The sequence below is a fragment of the Gavia stellata genome, chromosome 4 (assembly GCF_030936135.1).
Source record: "Gavia stellata isolate bGavSte3 chromosome 4, bGavSte3.hap2, whole genome shotgun sequence".
NCBI lineage: Eukaryota > Metazoa > Chordata > Aves > Gaviiformes > Gaviidae > Gavia > Gavia stellata.
This window is the reverse complement of record NC_082597.1, coordinates 14,081,923-14,099,832: the sequence shown is the minus strand read 5'-3', so window position 1 is coordinate 14,099,832 and position 17,910 is coordinate 14,081,923. Positions and strand designations below refer to the sequence as shown.

Below are 17,910 nucleotides of genomic sequence, written 5' to 3'. Positions count from 1 at the left end.
TTTAATGAGTTAAATTTGATTATTAAAAAGAATCAGAATCTTAAATACACTGGCTTAATTATTATCCTCTATTCTGGCATCTCTTTTTGCCTCCCTTATGGTTCCTAAAGTCCAAATGCAATACATTCCAGTCTTTAACTGCATGGTTTGGAAAAAATATGCAATTGAGACAAAGATAGATAGTCAGGCAATGTTTAGAGTCAGTACTTCAGGACAAGTCAGTATCTTCTTTTGGGTGAAAAGTAGAGAGAGCTGTTGGTACATCAGACTGTCTTGTAACTGGTGCAATATTTATTCAGCCTCTGCATCCTTATTCAGTCACTGCATTTTCAAATGTGATTACTTCAGGGCCCTGAGGTAACCTGGTCTAAATTTAAAGCTAGCCCTGCTTTGAGCAGGAGGTTGGACTAAATGGCATCCAGAGGTTCCTTCCAGCCTCAATTCTTCTGATTCTGCTCCTCTCTTGTGTTACATGAAGTTTATTTTTTGCTTTACTATATATTGTAATAAAAATGATGTAAACAAACATTTTTGAAAATTCAGATAATTACTTTTTTTTAATATGTAGGGGCTCTGCACAGATTAGGGGGGGGAAAAAAGGTTGAAGTAATTGCTTTTATTCCTTGCCATTTAAACTTTACATATGACCTGGAGTTTATGTGGAAAAAACCTACCCTATATGGCAAAATGGCCTGCTACACTATTCCCTTTATCTGGAAAACTGTTTTCTAATGTGGTCTGATTTGAAAAGACTTTGATGTTGACCTCGTTGCAAAAGAATATTTGAGGAACAAATCCTAGCTTAGCTGAAAGGGAATAGATTTCATTATAGATGTTCAGGAAAATTTTCCCTTTGTTTTCCTAATCTGGAGCAAATTTTATTGCCATAAAAAGTAAGGCCATTTGGTAAGTAGACCTGGTCTTATTTACATTAGACTTTAACAATTGTCCTAAATTGAATTTTAAAAGAAAAAGCTTGGAAAGTTTAATTGGAACAATTCCAGTTGGTTTTTAATGTATTTTTTTAATCTAGCAAGCCATTAAATAATATTAGTTTATTTGTCAACAACATTCAGACTTAAGTGGTTTTGGTTCTAACTGACTTAATACTCATCCCTATTCAAAGTTAGTGGGAATTTTCTCACCGGCTGATTCCAATAATAAGTTCTGTGCTCTAAGAAATCGGCTGATCTTGAAGTGCATTGATTTTGGTATTGAAGTGCATTCTTCAAATCCTGTAGCAAAAATGGTGAAGAAGGTAAAAACTTTCCTGTGTATTGTTTGGGAAATCAGATTAAATTGTCACAGAAGTCCTTAAGACCATTAAATTCTCTGGCATCAGGACTGGTAGTTTTTAGAGCAGTTTTCTTTTTTTTACAAATATTACCTCTATAGGTTTTTAATTGTTGTTACTTCATTTCTGGATGCCCCATCTTGACTTAGCCAGGACATGATCGTCAAAAGTAATGAGAAGACATAGAAATTCTCAGAAATTGAGAACAATGTAAAACAGTATATTTAGCCATTTAGAAGCCAAGTTAGTATACTGCATTTTTCTTCATTTTATTGCTAGCATATCAATCTCAGTTCTGGTTGATGGCAACAGTGATGCTAATGACCTGGAGCAGATGCTACTTGTTTTCCATTTCTGTGTAGACCTGCACTGTTCTAGCACAAGTGCAAGCTCAGTTATAAACTTGCTCTGAGCAATGGACTGAACTTGAGGAGAAAGCTTCAGTTCCCTTAGTGCATTATCATGGGTCCAAGCTTTTGTCTAGACAATTTGGAGGTATCAGGCACAGGTAAGCCAAACACCACCTGGTATCCGTAGCTCACCTCTTCTAAAGGATGAAATGGATTCTGTGGAGACTTATATGCAACATGGATAGAAATGCAAGAGTCATAGCGTGGGTTCAGCATGCTTGCACCTGTTGCCCCTCTGCAATGTAGACGTAACCCTTGAAAAGTCAATGGGAGATGGTGTTGCCTTCTCCCCAGATTAAGAAACAATTGAGCTGTGTGGTAAGTGTCCAAACAGTGTGGAGTTAACGAGGGTTTTCCCAGAGAATACAGAGCTTTCTATTCAAAGCTCTATCCTTTTTCTTCCCTGAATGTTTAAACATTTAAATAGTATCCAAAAGAGGTAAGAAAAGCTCTTCAAATAAACAGAGAGGAAATTCTAAACCTCACATAGCAGACTGGCCAGAAGAGCCATTTTCCAAGTGGCTAATACTAAATCCTGAGTATATACAAACTATAAAATATATAAATCCCTTGATATTTTTCTGTTGTCTGCTATTATGAGGCAAAAGAGTTGTTTGATGAGACCTTTCAGATGTTTGAAATAAGCAACATTAATATAAAATGTTGGATTATCCTATGTGTTAAAATAACATTAAGTGTAGTCACAATGTCTTGTTATAATTACAAAACCTACTGCTTAGAATGAAGAGGTGGTAAGTGTTATTATTCCATTCAAGCTTAGAATACATTTTAGTTATTTTGCAGTATCTGCAAACATAATTAGAAACACGTGTTAGCTCCATCATTTCTCCAAAATGCAGAGATTCTAGGGACTGTTGAAATTAAGTAAGTCTTTCATAAGAAGCCTTCAAAAGCTTCATTTTCATAATGATTATGAGTAAGTGATGTTAATCAGTATTTTCTTCCTGGCAGCTATATTTATCTTCCATCCTTTTCTTGATGCTTTTTATCAAAAGAGTGCAAGCAGTTAGACCAACATTCAGATGGCATCATCTATTTAAGTTTAAAATTTGGCGTAGTTTTATTTTTTTCTGGAGAGTCCCAAAAGAAGCATTAAAAGCCTTGAACTGCAGAAAGGGGAATGTCAAAGTTCTTATAGTTCCTATTTATATCACATATGAGTTACAGAAAACTTGTTTTGAAATTCCAGATGAGTCCCTTGGTGTATTTCTTTGAGCCGACTGTCAGAAAGGATTGAATATAGTCTGTTAAAATGGACAATGTGAAAGCCTACTGCACTTAATGTGGGGGTGAGGAGGTGTTGATGTAGTTAGGGCCAGATTTCACTAGTTTTGCTCACATGGAAGAGTATCTTATTTATCAGGTGGGTCCTCTCCCTTCCGTGGTTTTAATTCCCATTCATATTCTGACATCTTCTCTTTCTTACCAACATCTTATCTGCATCCACCTTCCAGCCTCAGAGAAACTACTGTAGTCCTATGTCCAAGGGCTAGTCGACCTGCAGTCAAGCTCCCTCAGATTGTGTGTAACCTCAGGTTGTGCTCACTTCTTCTTGGAATTTTCTTCAAGAGATTTTGAAGAGAGCTCTGATGGGGAGCTGTTGGTAGCAAGCAAATGTGAACTTGTTACTGGTATGGGTATAAAGAAAAGTTATGCAGGTGTACAGAACAGCTATTTGAGCATAACTATTCTTCTGTTTTTCTCATGGATTCCTATATTTAAAAGGTTCCTGCCCAGATCCAGAAAATCCACCTTTTCCTACTAGAAAAATATGAAGGATATGCCCTTTCCCCTTTACAGCAAAATTTTCCTCCACTGTCTTTATCATAGGGCCGAATTATGCAGTACTGTTATTTCATGGGACTTTTCACTGATTGAAGGAAACAAATTTGTTTTGGAATTTGGGTTTGGCTTTAGTTTTGTTTTGTTATGTTTTGTTTTTCTGGTAGAATAGCCAAGCTTCAGATAGAGAGGTAACATGAAAAAATGTAACCAAGTTGGAAAATTACACTCATATTAATTGGTTAAAGATGAGTGTAACGTAAAAGAAAGGGTAACTTAATAGGATAAACCAAACATAACAGAAAATTTAAATTAAAAGGGAAAGTACAAATAAATCCAGTAATAAGATACATACTTCCATACTTTTTACATAATGACATTTATGGGAGTATGGGGAAAAAGAAAGCAAAAAGTTGCCAAGCAACCATCCATTAGCTACCAAATCTTCATCCAACTTTCCAATAATTCTCCATTTAGATAAGGAAAATTTATTTTATTTTATCCAGATGATCTATGAATTTTGAGTGTGTTTAAAAATGTATTGTTTCCCAGTTCATTGTGTAACAAGAAAAAAAAAGCTGACAAAAGTAAAATACAGTTAAGTACAACTGACGTGGAAAGGGACTGGAAGACTCAAGAGTTTAAGAATATTTACCCGATTTGAGATTGCCTGTATAATAAAATGATCTCAGTTCTTTCCAGGGCATTATGATTAACACAGGAGTGTAAAAAGACATCCTCAGTTGCCATTCACAAGCTCTTTTTTTCCTCACTACTCCATCTTCTCACTCATTCTTTTCAGTGTAGCAACATAATTAGTTGAACTAAGGAGAACTACAGTTTTACTTACCACAGCAATGTGAGAGCTTCCAAGCAATAAAATGAACTATGAGTGCATCTGGGGGGAAGGGGAGGGAGTGAAATGTAACTTCTTTTTTAAACTCGGGATATTAGTCTTGTACACAGCTTTTTTTTTTTTAAGAAACCTGGCTAATACAGATCCAACAGACCAGAAGAAAATTATCACAAACCTTCATTTACAAAAGTTATGTTTGTGCGTGTCTGTGTATATATGTACATATGCAAATACCGTTGGCTATTTTATCATAACTTGTTTTATTTGTGTGTTCTTGAGTGATGACTTTTTATGAACTGACTTGCAAGCTTACTTCCTTAAGGTTGAAATCTGGAAGATCTAATACTCATTACAATCACTGCTGCCAAAGTATACTCTTTTTTGGATCAACCCAGAGCTTAGTCAAACATATGTTGCTTAAACTTGAGTGATTTTACCAATAATAAAACAAGATGGTGAGTGAGTCAACTAGGAAAGGGGCCCCACTGGACCTATTGTTTCCGAACAGAGAAGGACGGGTGGGTGATGTGATGGTTGGAGGCTGTCTTGGGCACAGTGATCATGAAATGAGAACTCATTGAAATTGAGTTTTGAATTCTCAGAGAAGTAAGGAGGGGGGTTAGCAGAACTGCCACCTTGGACTTCCGGAGGGCAGACTTTGGCTTCTTTAGGAGACTGGTTGACAGAGTCCCTTGGGAGGCAGACCTGAAGGGAAAAGGAGTTCAGAAAGGCTGGACATTCATCAGGAAGGAAATCTTAAAGGCGCAGGAGCAGGCAGTCCCCATGTGCTGAAAGAAAAGCCAGAGGGGAAGAAGACTGGCCTGGCTGAACAGGGACCTTTGGCTGGAAGTCAGGAAAAAAGACCTGTGGAAGAAGGGGCAGGCAACTCAAGAGGACTACAGAGATCTCGTGAGGTTATGCAGGGAGAAAATTAGAAGGGCCAAAGCCGAACTAGAACTTAATCTGGCTACTGCTGCAAAAGACAATAAAAAATGTTTCTATAACTACATTAGCAACAAAAGGAGGCCTAAGGAGAATCTCCATCCTTTACTGGATGTGGGGGGAAACACAGTGGTGAAGGATGAGGAACAGGCTGAGGTACTTAATGCCTTCTTTGCCTCAGTCTTTAATAGTAAGACCAGTTGTTCTCCGGGTACCCAGCCCCCTGGGCTGGAAGACAGGGACAGGGAGCAGAATGAAGCCCCCATAATCCAAGGGGAAATGGTTAGCGACCTGCTACACCACTTAAACATACACAAGTCTATGGGGCCGGATGGGATCCACCCAAGGGTACTGAGGGAGCTGGCGGAAGTGCTCACCAAGCCACTTTCAATCATTTATCAGCAGTCCTGCTAACTGGTGACGTCCCAGTTGACTGGAATTTACCAAATATGATGCCTGTCTGCAAGAAGCGCTGGAAGGAGGATCCAGGGAACTACAGGCCTGTCAGTCTGACTGTGGTGCCAGGGAAGGTTATGGAGCAGATCATCTTGAGTGCCATCACATGGCACATATAGGACAACCAGGTGATCAGGCCCAGTCAGCATGGGTTCATGAAAGGCAGGTCCTGCCTGACTAACCTGATCTCCTTCTATGACAAAGTGACTGACTTAGTGAATGAGGGAAAGGCTGTGGATGTTGTTTACCTGGACTTCAGTAAAGCCTTTGACACCTTTTCCTGCAGCATTCTCCTGGAGAAACTGACTGTTTATGGCTTAGATGGGTGCACTCTTCGCTGGGTAAAAAACTGTCTGGATGGCTGGGCCCAAAGGGTTGTGGTGAACGGACTTAAATCCAGCTGGCAGCCGGTCACAAGTGGTGTTCCCCAGGGCTCCGTATTGGGGCCACCTCTGTTTAATATCTTTATCAATTGTGTGGACGAGGAGATCTGCTTGAGGGTAGGAAGGGTCTACAGAGAGATCTGGACAGGTTGAATCGATGGGCCGAGGCCAATTGTATGAGATCCAACAAGGCCAAGTGCCGGGTCCTGCACTTGGGTCACAACAACCCCATGCAATGCTACAGGCTTGGGGACGAGTGGCTGGAAAGCTGCCTGGCGGAAAAGGACCTGGGGGTGTTGGTCGACAGCCGGCTGAATATGAGCCCGCAGTGTGCCCAGGTGGCCAAGAAGGCCGATAGCATCCTGGCTTGTATCGAAAACAGTGTGGCCAGCGGGAGTAGGGAGGTGACTGTCCGCCTGTACTCAGCGCTGGTGAGGCCACACCTCAAATACTGTGTTCAGTTTTGGGCCCCTCACTACAAGAAGGACATTGAGGTGCTGGAGTGTGTCCAGAGAAGGGCGATGAAGCTGCTGAGGGGTCTGGAGCACAAGTCTGATGAGGAGCAGCTGAGGGAACTGGGGTTGTTTAGCCTGAAGAGAAGAAGGCTCAGGGGAGACCTTATTGCTCTCTACAACTACCTGAAAGGAGGTTGTAGTGAGGTGGATGTTGGTCTTTTCTCCCAAGTGACAAGTGATAGGACAAGAGGAAATGGCCTCAAGTTGTGCCAGAGGACGTTTACATTGGATATTAGGAAAACCTTCTTCACTGAAAGAGTTGTCAGACATTGGAACAGGCTGCCCAGGGAAGTGGTTGTGTCACCATACCGGGAGGTATTTAAAAGATGTGTAGATGTGGTGCTTAGGAACATGGTTTAGTGGTGGACTTGGCAGGGTTAGGTTTATGGTTGGACTTGATGATCTTAAAGGTCTTTTCCAACCTAAATGATTCTATGATTCTGTAAGTTAGGAATATTGTCTGTTTCTTACATTGGATTTCCATGTTGTAAGTCTTAGGGGTTAGAGCACTTCAAATTAATCAGTTGACTCTTGTGTTACGTGAGCAAGATGGGACATTTGGAGGTTTGGTTTTGTGATTTAGGGGGGGTGGGGGTGGGGTTGAGTAATCTTTGCAGAACCCCTGGCACTGGGCTTCACAGGAATCTACTGACCTTTATACAAGACATTAATGCTCTCAGCAGGCTTCTCTCTTCTGAAAGTCTGAGGTGTTAGGTACCTTGTACACGATATCTCCTTCCATACAGCCTTCTGTCATGCATATTTATAATTTGTCTGCAAAATCAAATTTATTCTGGATGAGGTGAAAAGCATCAGGGAAGTGAGTATTCACTTTATTTCAAGTAGATTTTTTAAATTAACCTGTATTGTGCTGCATTTTAAAACGTGGTTGTGCTGACTACTGTATATGCCTTTTATAATGGATATTATAACATAGTATAAATTTTATTTAATAACTGGTAGATATAATGGCACAAACATTTTTACAAAATTAAGATAATCCAATCAACAGATTGGATTTTAATTATCATCAGATCCTGATTTTAATTATGCAGCTGAGATACTCTGCATTTACTCTACCATTGCGGATCATGTGTCTCAGTTCTTACTGATCAAATGAAATGGAATAGGGCCTTTAGAATCTGTCTGTAGGTGCAGGTTAATGAACTAAAGTGTGTTTATATTCAGGATTTATATGTACCTGTGTATTTAAATTATGTTAGTAGTCTGTAATTTTTACCCTTGCACGGCTAGGAAAGAACAATGCACTATGCCCATAACCAACATCATCTAGCTATAGAGAAATAAAAACCTTTGTCTCTAGTGCAATTTAAGAATTAATTTGTTACTTACTCTGTGTCAAAACATGCCTTTTATGATAGTAAAGACAAAGATAAACCTGATTCAAATTAGACAGAATCTCAAACGAAAATATGACTCTTCTATTGTGAACATTCAGAAATAGACTTAAAAAGAAATATTTATGAATTCCAGCTCCAATTTAGCTTGTGATACTTAAAAAAAGAAATATAATACTGAACTGAAGTAATAAAACTGTATGAATGTTTTATATTATGGCATTTGGTTACAAGAATTTTTATATATTTCTCTGTTAAATCCGAGATCCAAATGCAAAAACATGTAGTTTAGAGAGAAAACTGGCATCTAGAAATTCAATATATGGGTTTACTGTTCCTGGTTGATTTTTTACTGTTTACACCAGTGTAAGTCTTCTGACTTAGGAATAATTATTATAAATACAGTATACTGTTTTATAGGTCCTATTAGAAATAGTACCCATTTCCCTAATTTCAGAATAGAGTAAGTCTGAGAGCCTATGGAAGGAGACTATTTACAATAAATTAACAGGCAGATAAGAGCATATCAGGACTCAAGGTATTGTCTACGCTATATTTCTTATAGTCATATACTGACTAAGCAGTTCAGAGCCTTACCTTTCAGGTCAATTAGTCTAATTTATTTATTACTGTTGCTAATTGTAATTAGCTATACCAGATATTTTTAAAAACAGGTAAATAGACCCAGAATGCCCATTAGATCGTGTCTACTATTCAGGACAAAATTCATTGTAAGCACAGACACATAAAGTCAGTGACATGGTTTCATTTCCAACTCCAACAGCTTCTTCAAAAGCCAAATGGAGGGAAACAAAAAAAGCAAAAGTTGAATTACTATATGTTTTCATTTGAAGGTTGCATGTTAAGGCTTAATGTTTCAGCCATTAGTTAAGGAAATAATGCTCACTCTTGCAACTATCCCTATTTAAGTCAGTTTAAAGTCAAAAATTATCCTTATGAGTAAAGATTTGTTCTGGATTGTTGCCCTTAGATTACAGTTTTCCAGATGCCATTTTGATGGCTAAAGGATAACTTAGTAGCTAATATTATTCTCCACCGTAAGATGTTTGTCCTTGTACATAAAAATATGTAAAAGATATGTGAGGAGATGATCTGGAATGGAACATCAGAGGCAGAAGCATATCTCCATGGATAGGGGGTAGGCAAGGTCTGTGATTACAAGCCAAGAAGGCCAAATGTGCTTATTTCTATGCTATGGAATACAGTGTGAAATATTCTGAGGAGAAACAATACAGGAAATATTGTTATAATAGTTACTGTAGTTTGCCGTTGAGCTGGAGGATGCCCATGGCCACAAGAGACCGTTTGCTTCAGGACTGTGAATAGCCTTTTCAGAATATGGAAGTACAATCAATTTCTCGGCTTTAATTCCATTCTAGATATTAGTAGGAATTTGCAGCTGGAAAACTGTTTAGTTCTCAGCCCACCTGATGGCAAGCAAGACAGACTCTATCCTTTAGACTGTTCACTGAGTAGTGGCTCTAAAAGAAGGTGACCCCTACCCATTTTCAGTATCTTTTGCAAAAAGCTGTTACTCATTTTCTGCTGACTGTGCACAACCATAGTTCCAGGCCCAAGTGGGTACCCACTGTCATTCCAGTCCAATCCCTAATTTTAGTTATCAATAAGCAATGTATTCAGGGACTGGAAATCTGCTATTCCTTAGCGTGATAGAAACGTGTAAGGAAAACAATTGCTAGTCCCATTCTAGGCATTCAGTGAATTTCTGGGAGCATCCGTTAATTGAGCTAACATAGCTTCTGAGGTTCACTTCATTTACATATCCCTTGCTATCACATTAGTGGGCAAGGCAGCCTTGAAAACATTATATATCTGTGTATCAGGGGCATCATCCCTCATCTGGTTTTATGACCACAAATAATACAATTTTTCTACAGTAGGGTCAGGCTTTTCCTCCCTTCTTCCACAAGTGACTCTTTCTTCCTCTCAAGCTGTTGCCTCTTCTCTTTCTTTCCCTTCTGCCTTCCCAAGAATCTTGGAGAAAAGAGTGTGCTGGGCTTTCATAACATATCCTGGGATCAGGTTAGCCCAGCCCTGACTCTCTGTTGGCTCTCCAAATAAAGTTGCAGTAATGGGAACTATCTGGTGATGACACTTTTCACAGAAGTCTCACCCCGTTTGACATGCTGGTTATGGTACCCATACAGACTGTCTTTATGTAGTCCTCAAAGCTACGTGTCTTCAAATTGTATAGAACCTGCCTTATTGGAATAGAGATCTTAGCTCTGAACTGAAGTGAGAAATTAAGTGTAAAACGTGTAAAAAGCTTATGGATATAAAGGAGAAGACAGCCTCAAGGACAAGTAAGTTTATTTCTGTGGAAACATTGTCAAACATGGCCTAGGTCTGCAGTGAGAAACTAAGCAGTAAAAAAACCTGGAACTCACAGGTATAGATCAGAGGAGCATGGAGAAAGGACAATAGTGAGGTATCAACCCAAATAGGACAACTATACCTACATATGAGGCTAAGAAATAAATGGGTTGAGATAGGGAAATACTTTCTTTCTCACAGAAGAGCTAGTTGGTATTGTAAACTTATGTGAACAGTATCTCTGGATCATAGAGGATGCCAAAATAAATATTCAGAGCTGCTTATCTTTAATCTCATGCAAACAAATGAAAGACAGATCTGATTTCCTCTTCTCAGGGCTACAGACAGCAAAGATTGTCTTTTCTACCATGAAATATTTTGCAGCAGATCTTAAAAAAATACATAAATCATACAGCTGTCAACAAAATGTATACTTCCTCTGGCATATTCACTTGGGTCCTGCTTCTTGACCATAGGACTGGGTCTGGACGGTTTCTCCTGGATATTCAAGAAATGGGCATCTACAGAATAACCCACACAGGAATCTCTTAAACGGCCCTTAGTTCAGCTTAGAAAAAGGCCTTTCCCTGGAGGCCTTGTCAGACATAAGGGTTGAAATATGACTTCTGGGATTTTCCTGGTGCTGTATTAATTTTGTTTCTTATTTCAGGAGATCTGCACAACCACATTTCTTGGCAGGTTCCCATAAAAGTTGCAGATTTGACTTGCTGCCCCAAAAGGCTATCTATGGACTTCTATAGAGCCAGATCTCCTTACATTTTTTACCTGGATTTAACCTGGTTCTCCTTACCTGTAACCAAAAGAGGGGAAGAAAAGGTTTTCTAAAGAAATATCCCAGAAGATATTATTGTATTGCTGCTGTGATATTTCCCAGTGGCAAAATTTGGCTCCTAGTCCTATTTCTAATTTATATTAAGAAGGACTGACTCATTGGCCCAAATTACTGCCCTCAAGACACCTGAGGAATCACCTAAGAGATGGGTATGCTGCATCACACACGCACGGGTTTTTTAGTAGTAAATATGTGGAGTGGTTTGCTCTTGGTTTTTGCCAAAGGCCTGCACAGGCAGGTAAGGCAATGTGTTTTGTGGCCTGGGGATGATCTAGCTTGAGCCCAGCTCCTCTTTTTTGCAACCATATTGCCTGTGGACACACCACTTTAGCACAAACCGGACTTAAAGCCACAGTTTCACCTGCTCAGGCCAGCTGGTATAAACCAAAACTGAACCAGTTAAGCAATCAGGAAAACAGGTGACTTAGAGCCTCAGTTCAAAGTCATGCCAGAATTATCATGAAATGTTAATACAGACAGAAAATCAGAGAAGAAATGGTGGTGCAGGTAGCACTGTAGTTGTGACAGACACATTCTTTATATTCTTACATTTATGCTTTGAATTATTATGTAAATAAGCATTTTTTCATCTGTCTGTTTGATTGTGTATTTGATTTGGTATGTTATCAAAGACTGTATCAACTAAAAGGCTGCCAATTATAGTTATAAAAAGTTGCAGCAGAATGAAAATACTAGTGCTTAGAAGATTTCGTAACTGCCTGTTTCTCTTCCATAGCTATTTTCTGCTGGAAAAATCACAGGCACCAGAGTAGCTGAGCTGAAAGGAAAGTACACCCTGCTGCATAAGACTGTGATAAGGTACAATATTCCTTTTTTAGACTTTACGTAGCCAAAGCATTACATATGTAGAGTAATTTTGTGCTGATGCTGAAGCCTAATTATCATTTAAGGCTTTCTTACAGTGATTGTTCATAAAGAGGAAACAAGAACACAAGGTTGAAAATATTATTTAATAGGAAGTTTCAAGGTAGTTTGGGATGTTTAAATACTTGTTTGAACAACATCTTTGTTTTTAATATAAACATCATAATAATAGCAATGGAGGGAAGGACAAACTGCAAAAGACAATATACAAGTTTAAAATAAAGATATATTTGAAGATCATGTAGCCAGAATTTTTTTAATGTATTTCTTTTCTAACGTATGAAAAGACTCTGACCTGCTGAGCCAACATCATAGAGAGCAACTGAAGAAGTTAAAGGATCATTTCTAAGAAGGAAAAGGAGTGTCTGTCACATCTAAATAGGTGTGAATTTTACCCTCAGAGAATATTGACAGTCACATTAGACAGGACTGATAATAAATTTAGAAGGTTAGAACCTTAAGCTTCAAAGTATAAATGAAACTCGGAAGTTAGGTTTAATAGTTGTGAGTCTGCCCTGCTCCGGTACTTGCTGGAGGAGAGAGAAGAGAAGAGATCATGCTCATAGCCCAACGCCAGGTTTGGGCAGGGCATGTGTGAGTGGAAGGAAAAGAAAATGGAGGGATGAAGTGGGATGAGATAGTATAGTTGTACTAGGTGAACAGTTTGTCACAGAACAGAGCAGTCCTATTGCAAATATTGCAATACTACATTAGTATTTGTGACTAGGAATTTTGATATTACTTATAGTATACCCATAATTATCAGTCAAATCAGCGTCATGATACTCCTCTTATATTTCTGTAATACATATCATAATATCCACCATATTAACAATATTTTAGCCCAATTTCCCTGACAGTCCACATCAAAACCTTTATGGCAATTCTGCTTTTAAGGGAACCATGGAGTTCTGTCACTGATGCTAAAGCCTAATTTAAGGATTGTAAAACTAATTCAAGTCATTACTGCTTACGTGGGTTATGCTGGGATTTGGTGTGCCTCCTGGCAATCTGAATAGTGGTAAGTGCTAAGTAATTTGAAAAGGGGTTCCCAAAATCCTGAAACCACAGTTTTTCTTGAGGTTAGCTGAGTTTTCTAGTTTCATCTTAATAAAATAGGGCATTAGAATATGGCCCTGAATCTGTAAACAGTAATCTGACTTTATTCAGATTACTGCATAGCAAATATTTTTGGGAAGCAAAATTAAAAACAGCACTCCTAAACCAGTCCAACTCCCTAGAAAATGCAAGAAGCATTTTCTTAATGCTCAGAACTCAACATACTATGTGGGTTTTGGATTAGTTGATTGAGAAGGCTTCTACCACACCGATGTTCACTCAGTTTAAGTAGAAATCCAGTAGCTGCTGAACTTGATTTTTAGCCTGTGTTAGTTTGAAACCAGTCTTTGGTTGGAAAAAATACAAGCATATTACTACATATTTTATTTTATATATTTATATAGCATTCTTCTATATAGAACATTCTTTTATGTAAAGACAATTCCTTTGTATGTATAATTAGTGGAATATGGCTTGAGCGAAAACAGGACTTAGCTGTCTTTTCTGTCACACATAAAACTACTGTAAACACCATGCACCAAAAGCATGAAAATGTTAGATGGTAGATTACATCTCTCATTCATTTCATGGTTCTGATAAGAATATGAAATTGCCATACTTCTGTAAGAAAGTCGATTGGAGAGGATCATGTTACATTCTTTACTTAGATGTAGTCATGTGTCAAAGCAAACCACCAATGCATGAACGAGTACTATTTCCCACAGATAAATTTCTCTTACTGCTAAAAGAAAGCAAGGGAAATCAATTACCAAAAATTGATCGTGATCTCCAGTATATTTTAAGGATTTTTCAGACACCGAAGTGGGATTCACTTGTCCATATGTTAACATCAGTGGACATGCATATCTGAACTAGGTATCTAGAGTCCCTTAACGGTCAATAGAAAGAAATAGGGACCACACACTTCCTCTTTATACAGATGTCTGCAAGTGTCTGGTTTTCTCCGTTGGCTATAAAGAGAGTCCTGATCAGAGGTTCATTGTGTGTGTATACTCTTCTCCTGCAGTGAACCATTCACAGAATCAATACCACTTTTTAATTTTTAGTTCTTCACCCTCACATATGCAGTACAGTTCTGTGGATCAAGAACTTATTTTTTCACTTATTATATTTGAATTTAATCTCTCTCCCAATTAATCTCCATCTGTCTCAGTGCTGTTACAATGCCATGTGGAAACAAATGATGCTGATTGAGGTCTTCAAGCTTTGTGTGTTCTTCTTTCCTTTAGTCTCATACAAAAATCTCAAGGAGAAAGTTTTATGCACCTTAAGCAGCATAGATCCCTGTGACAGCTGTGTCAAATGATTGCAACTGATCTCTCTGATATACAATACAAATTTGTCTAATATGATGAATACAACTAGTCTGTATGAAGATAATTTCCAAGGCTATTGCTAGAGTACACTGAGTTATAAGTTTCTAGTGTGGTCCTTTGTTTAGTGGTAAAAAGTCCTTTATTTCTTGGTTTCAGTTTTGCACAATTTGGCATTCTGAAAAGCTGAGAGATGTCACCTGGCAGATAACATCTCTGATATATTTCTTCAAAGTGTTATGTGCTTTTACATTTATGTTTGCTGCACAGCTGAAATTTTGGGAACAGGCTGTCATCCCATTCTGGTGCTGTCTCACCCATCCACTTTGCAGTGAGACTGCATCTAAAGCTGATGTACCTGAGCTCCTATTTGGCTCCTAAAAACCCCTTTGGTCACACAATGATGTGGTCAAGTTGTAAATTTTAATTCTTAGGATCTCAATTTAGGACCCTAATATGAATATTCTGATACACCAAGCTGTAAGAAAGTCAGGTAATAATGATAGTTCATTGACAGTTTGTGAATCTCATCTTCTTAAGCCTATGTTAAATTATTAATCACTTCACAAATTCAAAAGCTTCCACATCAGACTTGGCTAGCCTACTTTTGCACCCATGTGATTCTAGATGTGTACATTGTGTAGATGTCCAGTTATTTCTTCATTGTCTTCAATTAAATTTACATCTTCACATGAAAAAATACTGTTGGCAACTATAGTGAGCAAGATCTGGTCTAGATTCAACACTCAGTTCTTATTCCATTTTTATCTTTTTATTATCTTGAAAAAAATCCATACTAAGAATTTTGGTTTTATGGAAGAACTTATGGTCTTATGTAATTTTATGTAAAATTTATGTTCTATGTAAGAATCATGTTTGAAATGAATGTGTATTACTGCAACCAATTCTATTTTCAATTTATTTTTCCTTTAAAAAGTTACTATGTAAATTCATCACACATGAAGTTATTTGTTCGTGATAAAGGCGCACTCTTGTTTCCTGTTGAAGTCTGTGGTTTTCTTATTTTCTGGTTTAAAAAGGAAGTGGTTATCTAAGTAAAAATGTTACATAAAACAAAACTTTTTCTGCTGTATTATTTCACCTATGTTTATGCAGTATAGTCAGTTGTATATTTTGTATTTTTATAGTTACCATCTCAACTCTATTCTTCAGTGTGATATGTAATTTTGGTTTTGTTGCTAAACCATAAATGTCATCTTTGAGCTAAAATTTATGTACAGAGTTTCTCAATACGAAAGATTCTAAATTCCTTTGTTTTAAAAATTATTAAATTGAATTATATTTTTAATTAATAGAAGGCAGGTGATAGCATTCTTTATTCTTCCACATCATTTGTGACTAATTTTAGTATACCGTTAAGCAAAATTTATAAAGTAGTAATATTGAGAAGGCATACACAATGATTTTTATAGCATAAAGAATAGGTTTATATGTTGTGCATTGTATAAGAGTTTTGATACTGTAGTTTCCTTTAAGACTTTTCCATAATCATCAATGTTTTTTACTAACAGCCTTTAAGATCTGTTATTCAGCTATCACCACATAGGTTCCCAAGTATATTGTGAATACCGGTTTCATAACATTGACAGAATATTACAGTTTGTTGTTTCTGTGAAGCTAGACTTGGGTGATACAAGTCAGATCAGATAACTGATCATGTCTACAAGCCTTATAATAAGTTTCCACAGAAGTCCACAAATGTATTTGCAGCTTGTATACCATTAAATTAGTTACTTCACATACTGGTAACACTACAGCAATAGCAACATGCAGTTCAGCACTGGGTAGGTGTCCTGGTATTTACTAAGAACTCCATGCTGATTCAGATCTAGCCTTTGGCACTTCTTAGGATAAAATGGATTCCCTGTCCCTTCACTGGCTCTAGGAGGTGCTAGACAAATAAATTAGACTAATTAACCATCTTTCATCTGGTTAAAATTAGATTAGATGAATCCTACTCCAACTCTAGGTATGCAGAAAAAAACCCTCTTCAGATTCCACTGCTTTCATGGCACCATAGGATAATTCAGGTTTGAACAGACCTCAGGAGGCCTCTGGTCCAACCTCCTGTTCAAGGCAGGGTGGACTAGGAGGTCAGACCAGATTCAAGACTTAATCCCATCTCATCTTGAAAACCTTGAATTAAATATTATAAATACAAACTTCTGCTTCTTATTGCCTAGTTCTAATTTTTTCTATTTGATATAGTTTACAGGAATCTGAGATCCAGCTGTTGCAGGAAGCCAAACGTCTTAGTGTAGAACTGGAACAACAGCAACATGAACTGGAAAAAGCAGAACTGTTCCCTGAAGAATCCTCCAGTGAAGTTTCCCGAATAAGGCAACAACTCCTTAGTTGCCAAAACGAATACAATGCTGTTAAAGAGAGAGAGTATGAAATTCAGTTCAAAATGGAATGGTAGGTGATAGTGGTCAAAGACCGCTAATTTTATCATAGCTTATCTAGAAAGATAATAACGTAGAATATAATTCAATCTCCTCTCCATCTTACATGGACAGATTTCTTGATGGCTGTTGTTAAACAAATTGCCACAAACTTTCCCTAGTAACAGCAACATTTCAATGATGAATAAAATTACCCTGGTGCAAGATTTGTAGATTATTTTAATTTTAGAACATGCTACGGTGTCCTTTGAAATGCTGTTTAAAATTTACTACATTGCATGATTAATGTTTAGGTAGGCAAAATTAACAGGAACAATTCTAGTCTAGGACACCTTTAATACATATTATTAAAGTGTCCCAGAGACCTGGTGACTGGGATTTTATGGAAACAGTGTCATAAATAGACCCAATGCTATTTTTAACATCAGAAGCACAATTTATTCAGCTTTTTCTATCCAGGTATTTAACGTACTTGTCGTGTCATTTCTCATGTCAGAAAAATGAGAAATTTGCTGTGAAAGAAGTGAATATTCGTCATTTCTATAAAAGGAAAAAAGTCCAGAATAAGCTTGATATTGTGTATATTTTAATTATCTGCATATATGATTGTATTGTACTTAAAGCTTTTCTAGTAAAATTACAAACAGTGCTATTGCATTTTTAAAAATAGTACCTATGGAAATGAACTCATATTTTCATTTTGTGGGGTGCTTGCTATTTTTACTCATCTTCAGTCCAGCTGTAGTGTAGTTGGTGTATATAAATCCAAATAAATAATGTCAGCAGCTCAGCAGTTAAAACTATTTTTCTGCAAGGAGAGCAGGGGCACTGTACAAACTGCACAGAGCAGATTTTTCTGGCAGTTCTTTCTTGATTTTTTTTTTTTTTAGAGCCAAATGTTTGCTCTAAGAGAGAAAGAAACTTGAGAAAGAAGCAAATTGGGAGTGGGAGAAATAAAGAAACATGGAAAGCATCTGGAAA

The 17,910-nt window shown here is 37.5% G+C and overlaps 1 protein-coding gene across 1 annotated transcript in view; it reads left to right on the top strand.

Annotated features, from left to right (window-relative positions):
• The window catches only part of CCDC146 (coiled-coil domain containing 146), a 76,012-nt gene that overhangs the window by 22,965 nt on the left and 35,137 nt on the right, over nucleotides 1–17,910 (top strand). Inside the window, exons 2-3 of the mRNA XM_059817158.1 lie at nucleotides 11,962–12,044; nucleotides 16,733–16,942. Of these exons, the coding sequence (XP_059673141.1) occupies nucleotides 11,962–12,044; nucleotides 16,733–16,942 (293 nt within the window). The remainder of the gene's footprint in view (nucleotides 1–11,961; nucleotides 12,045–16,732; nucleotides 16,943–17,910) is intronic.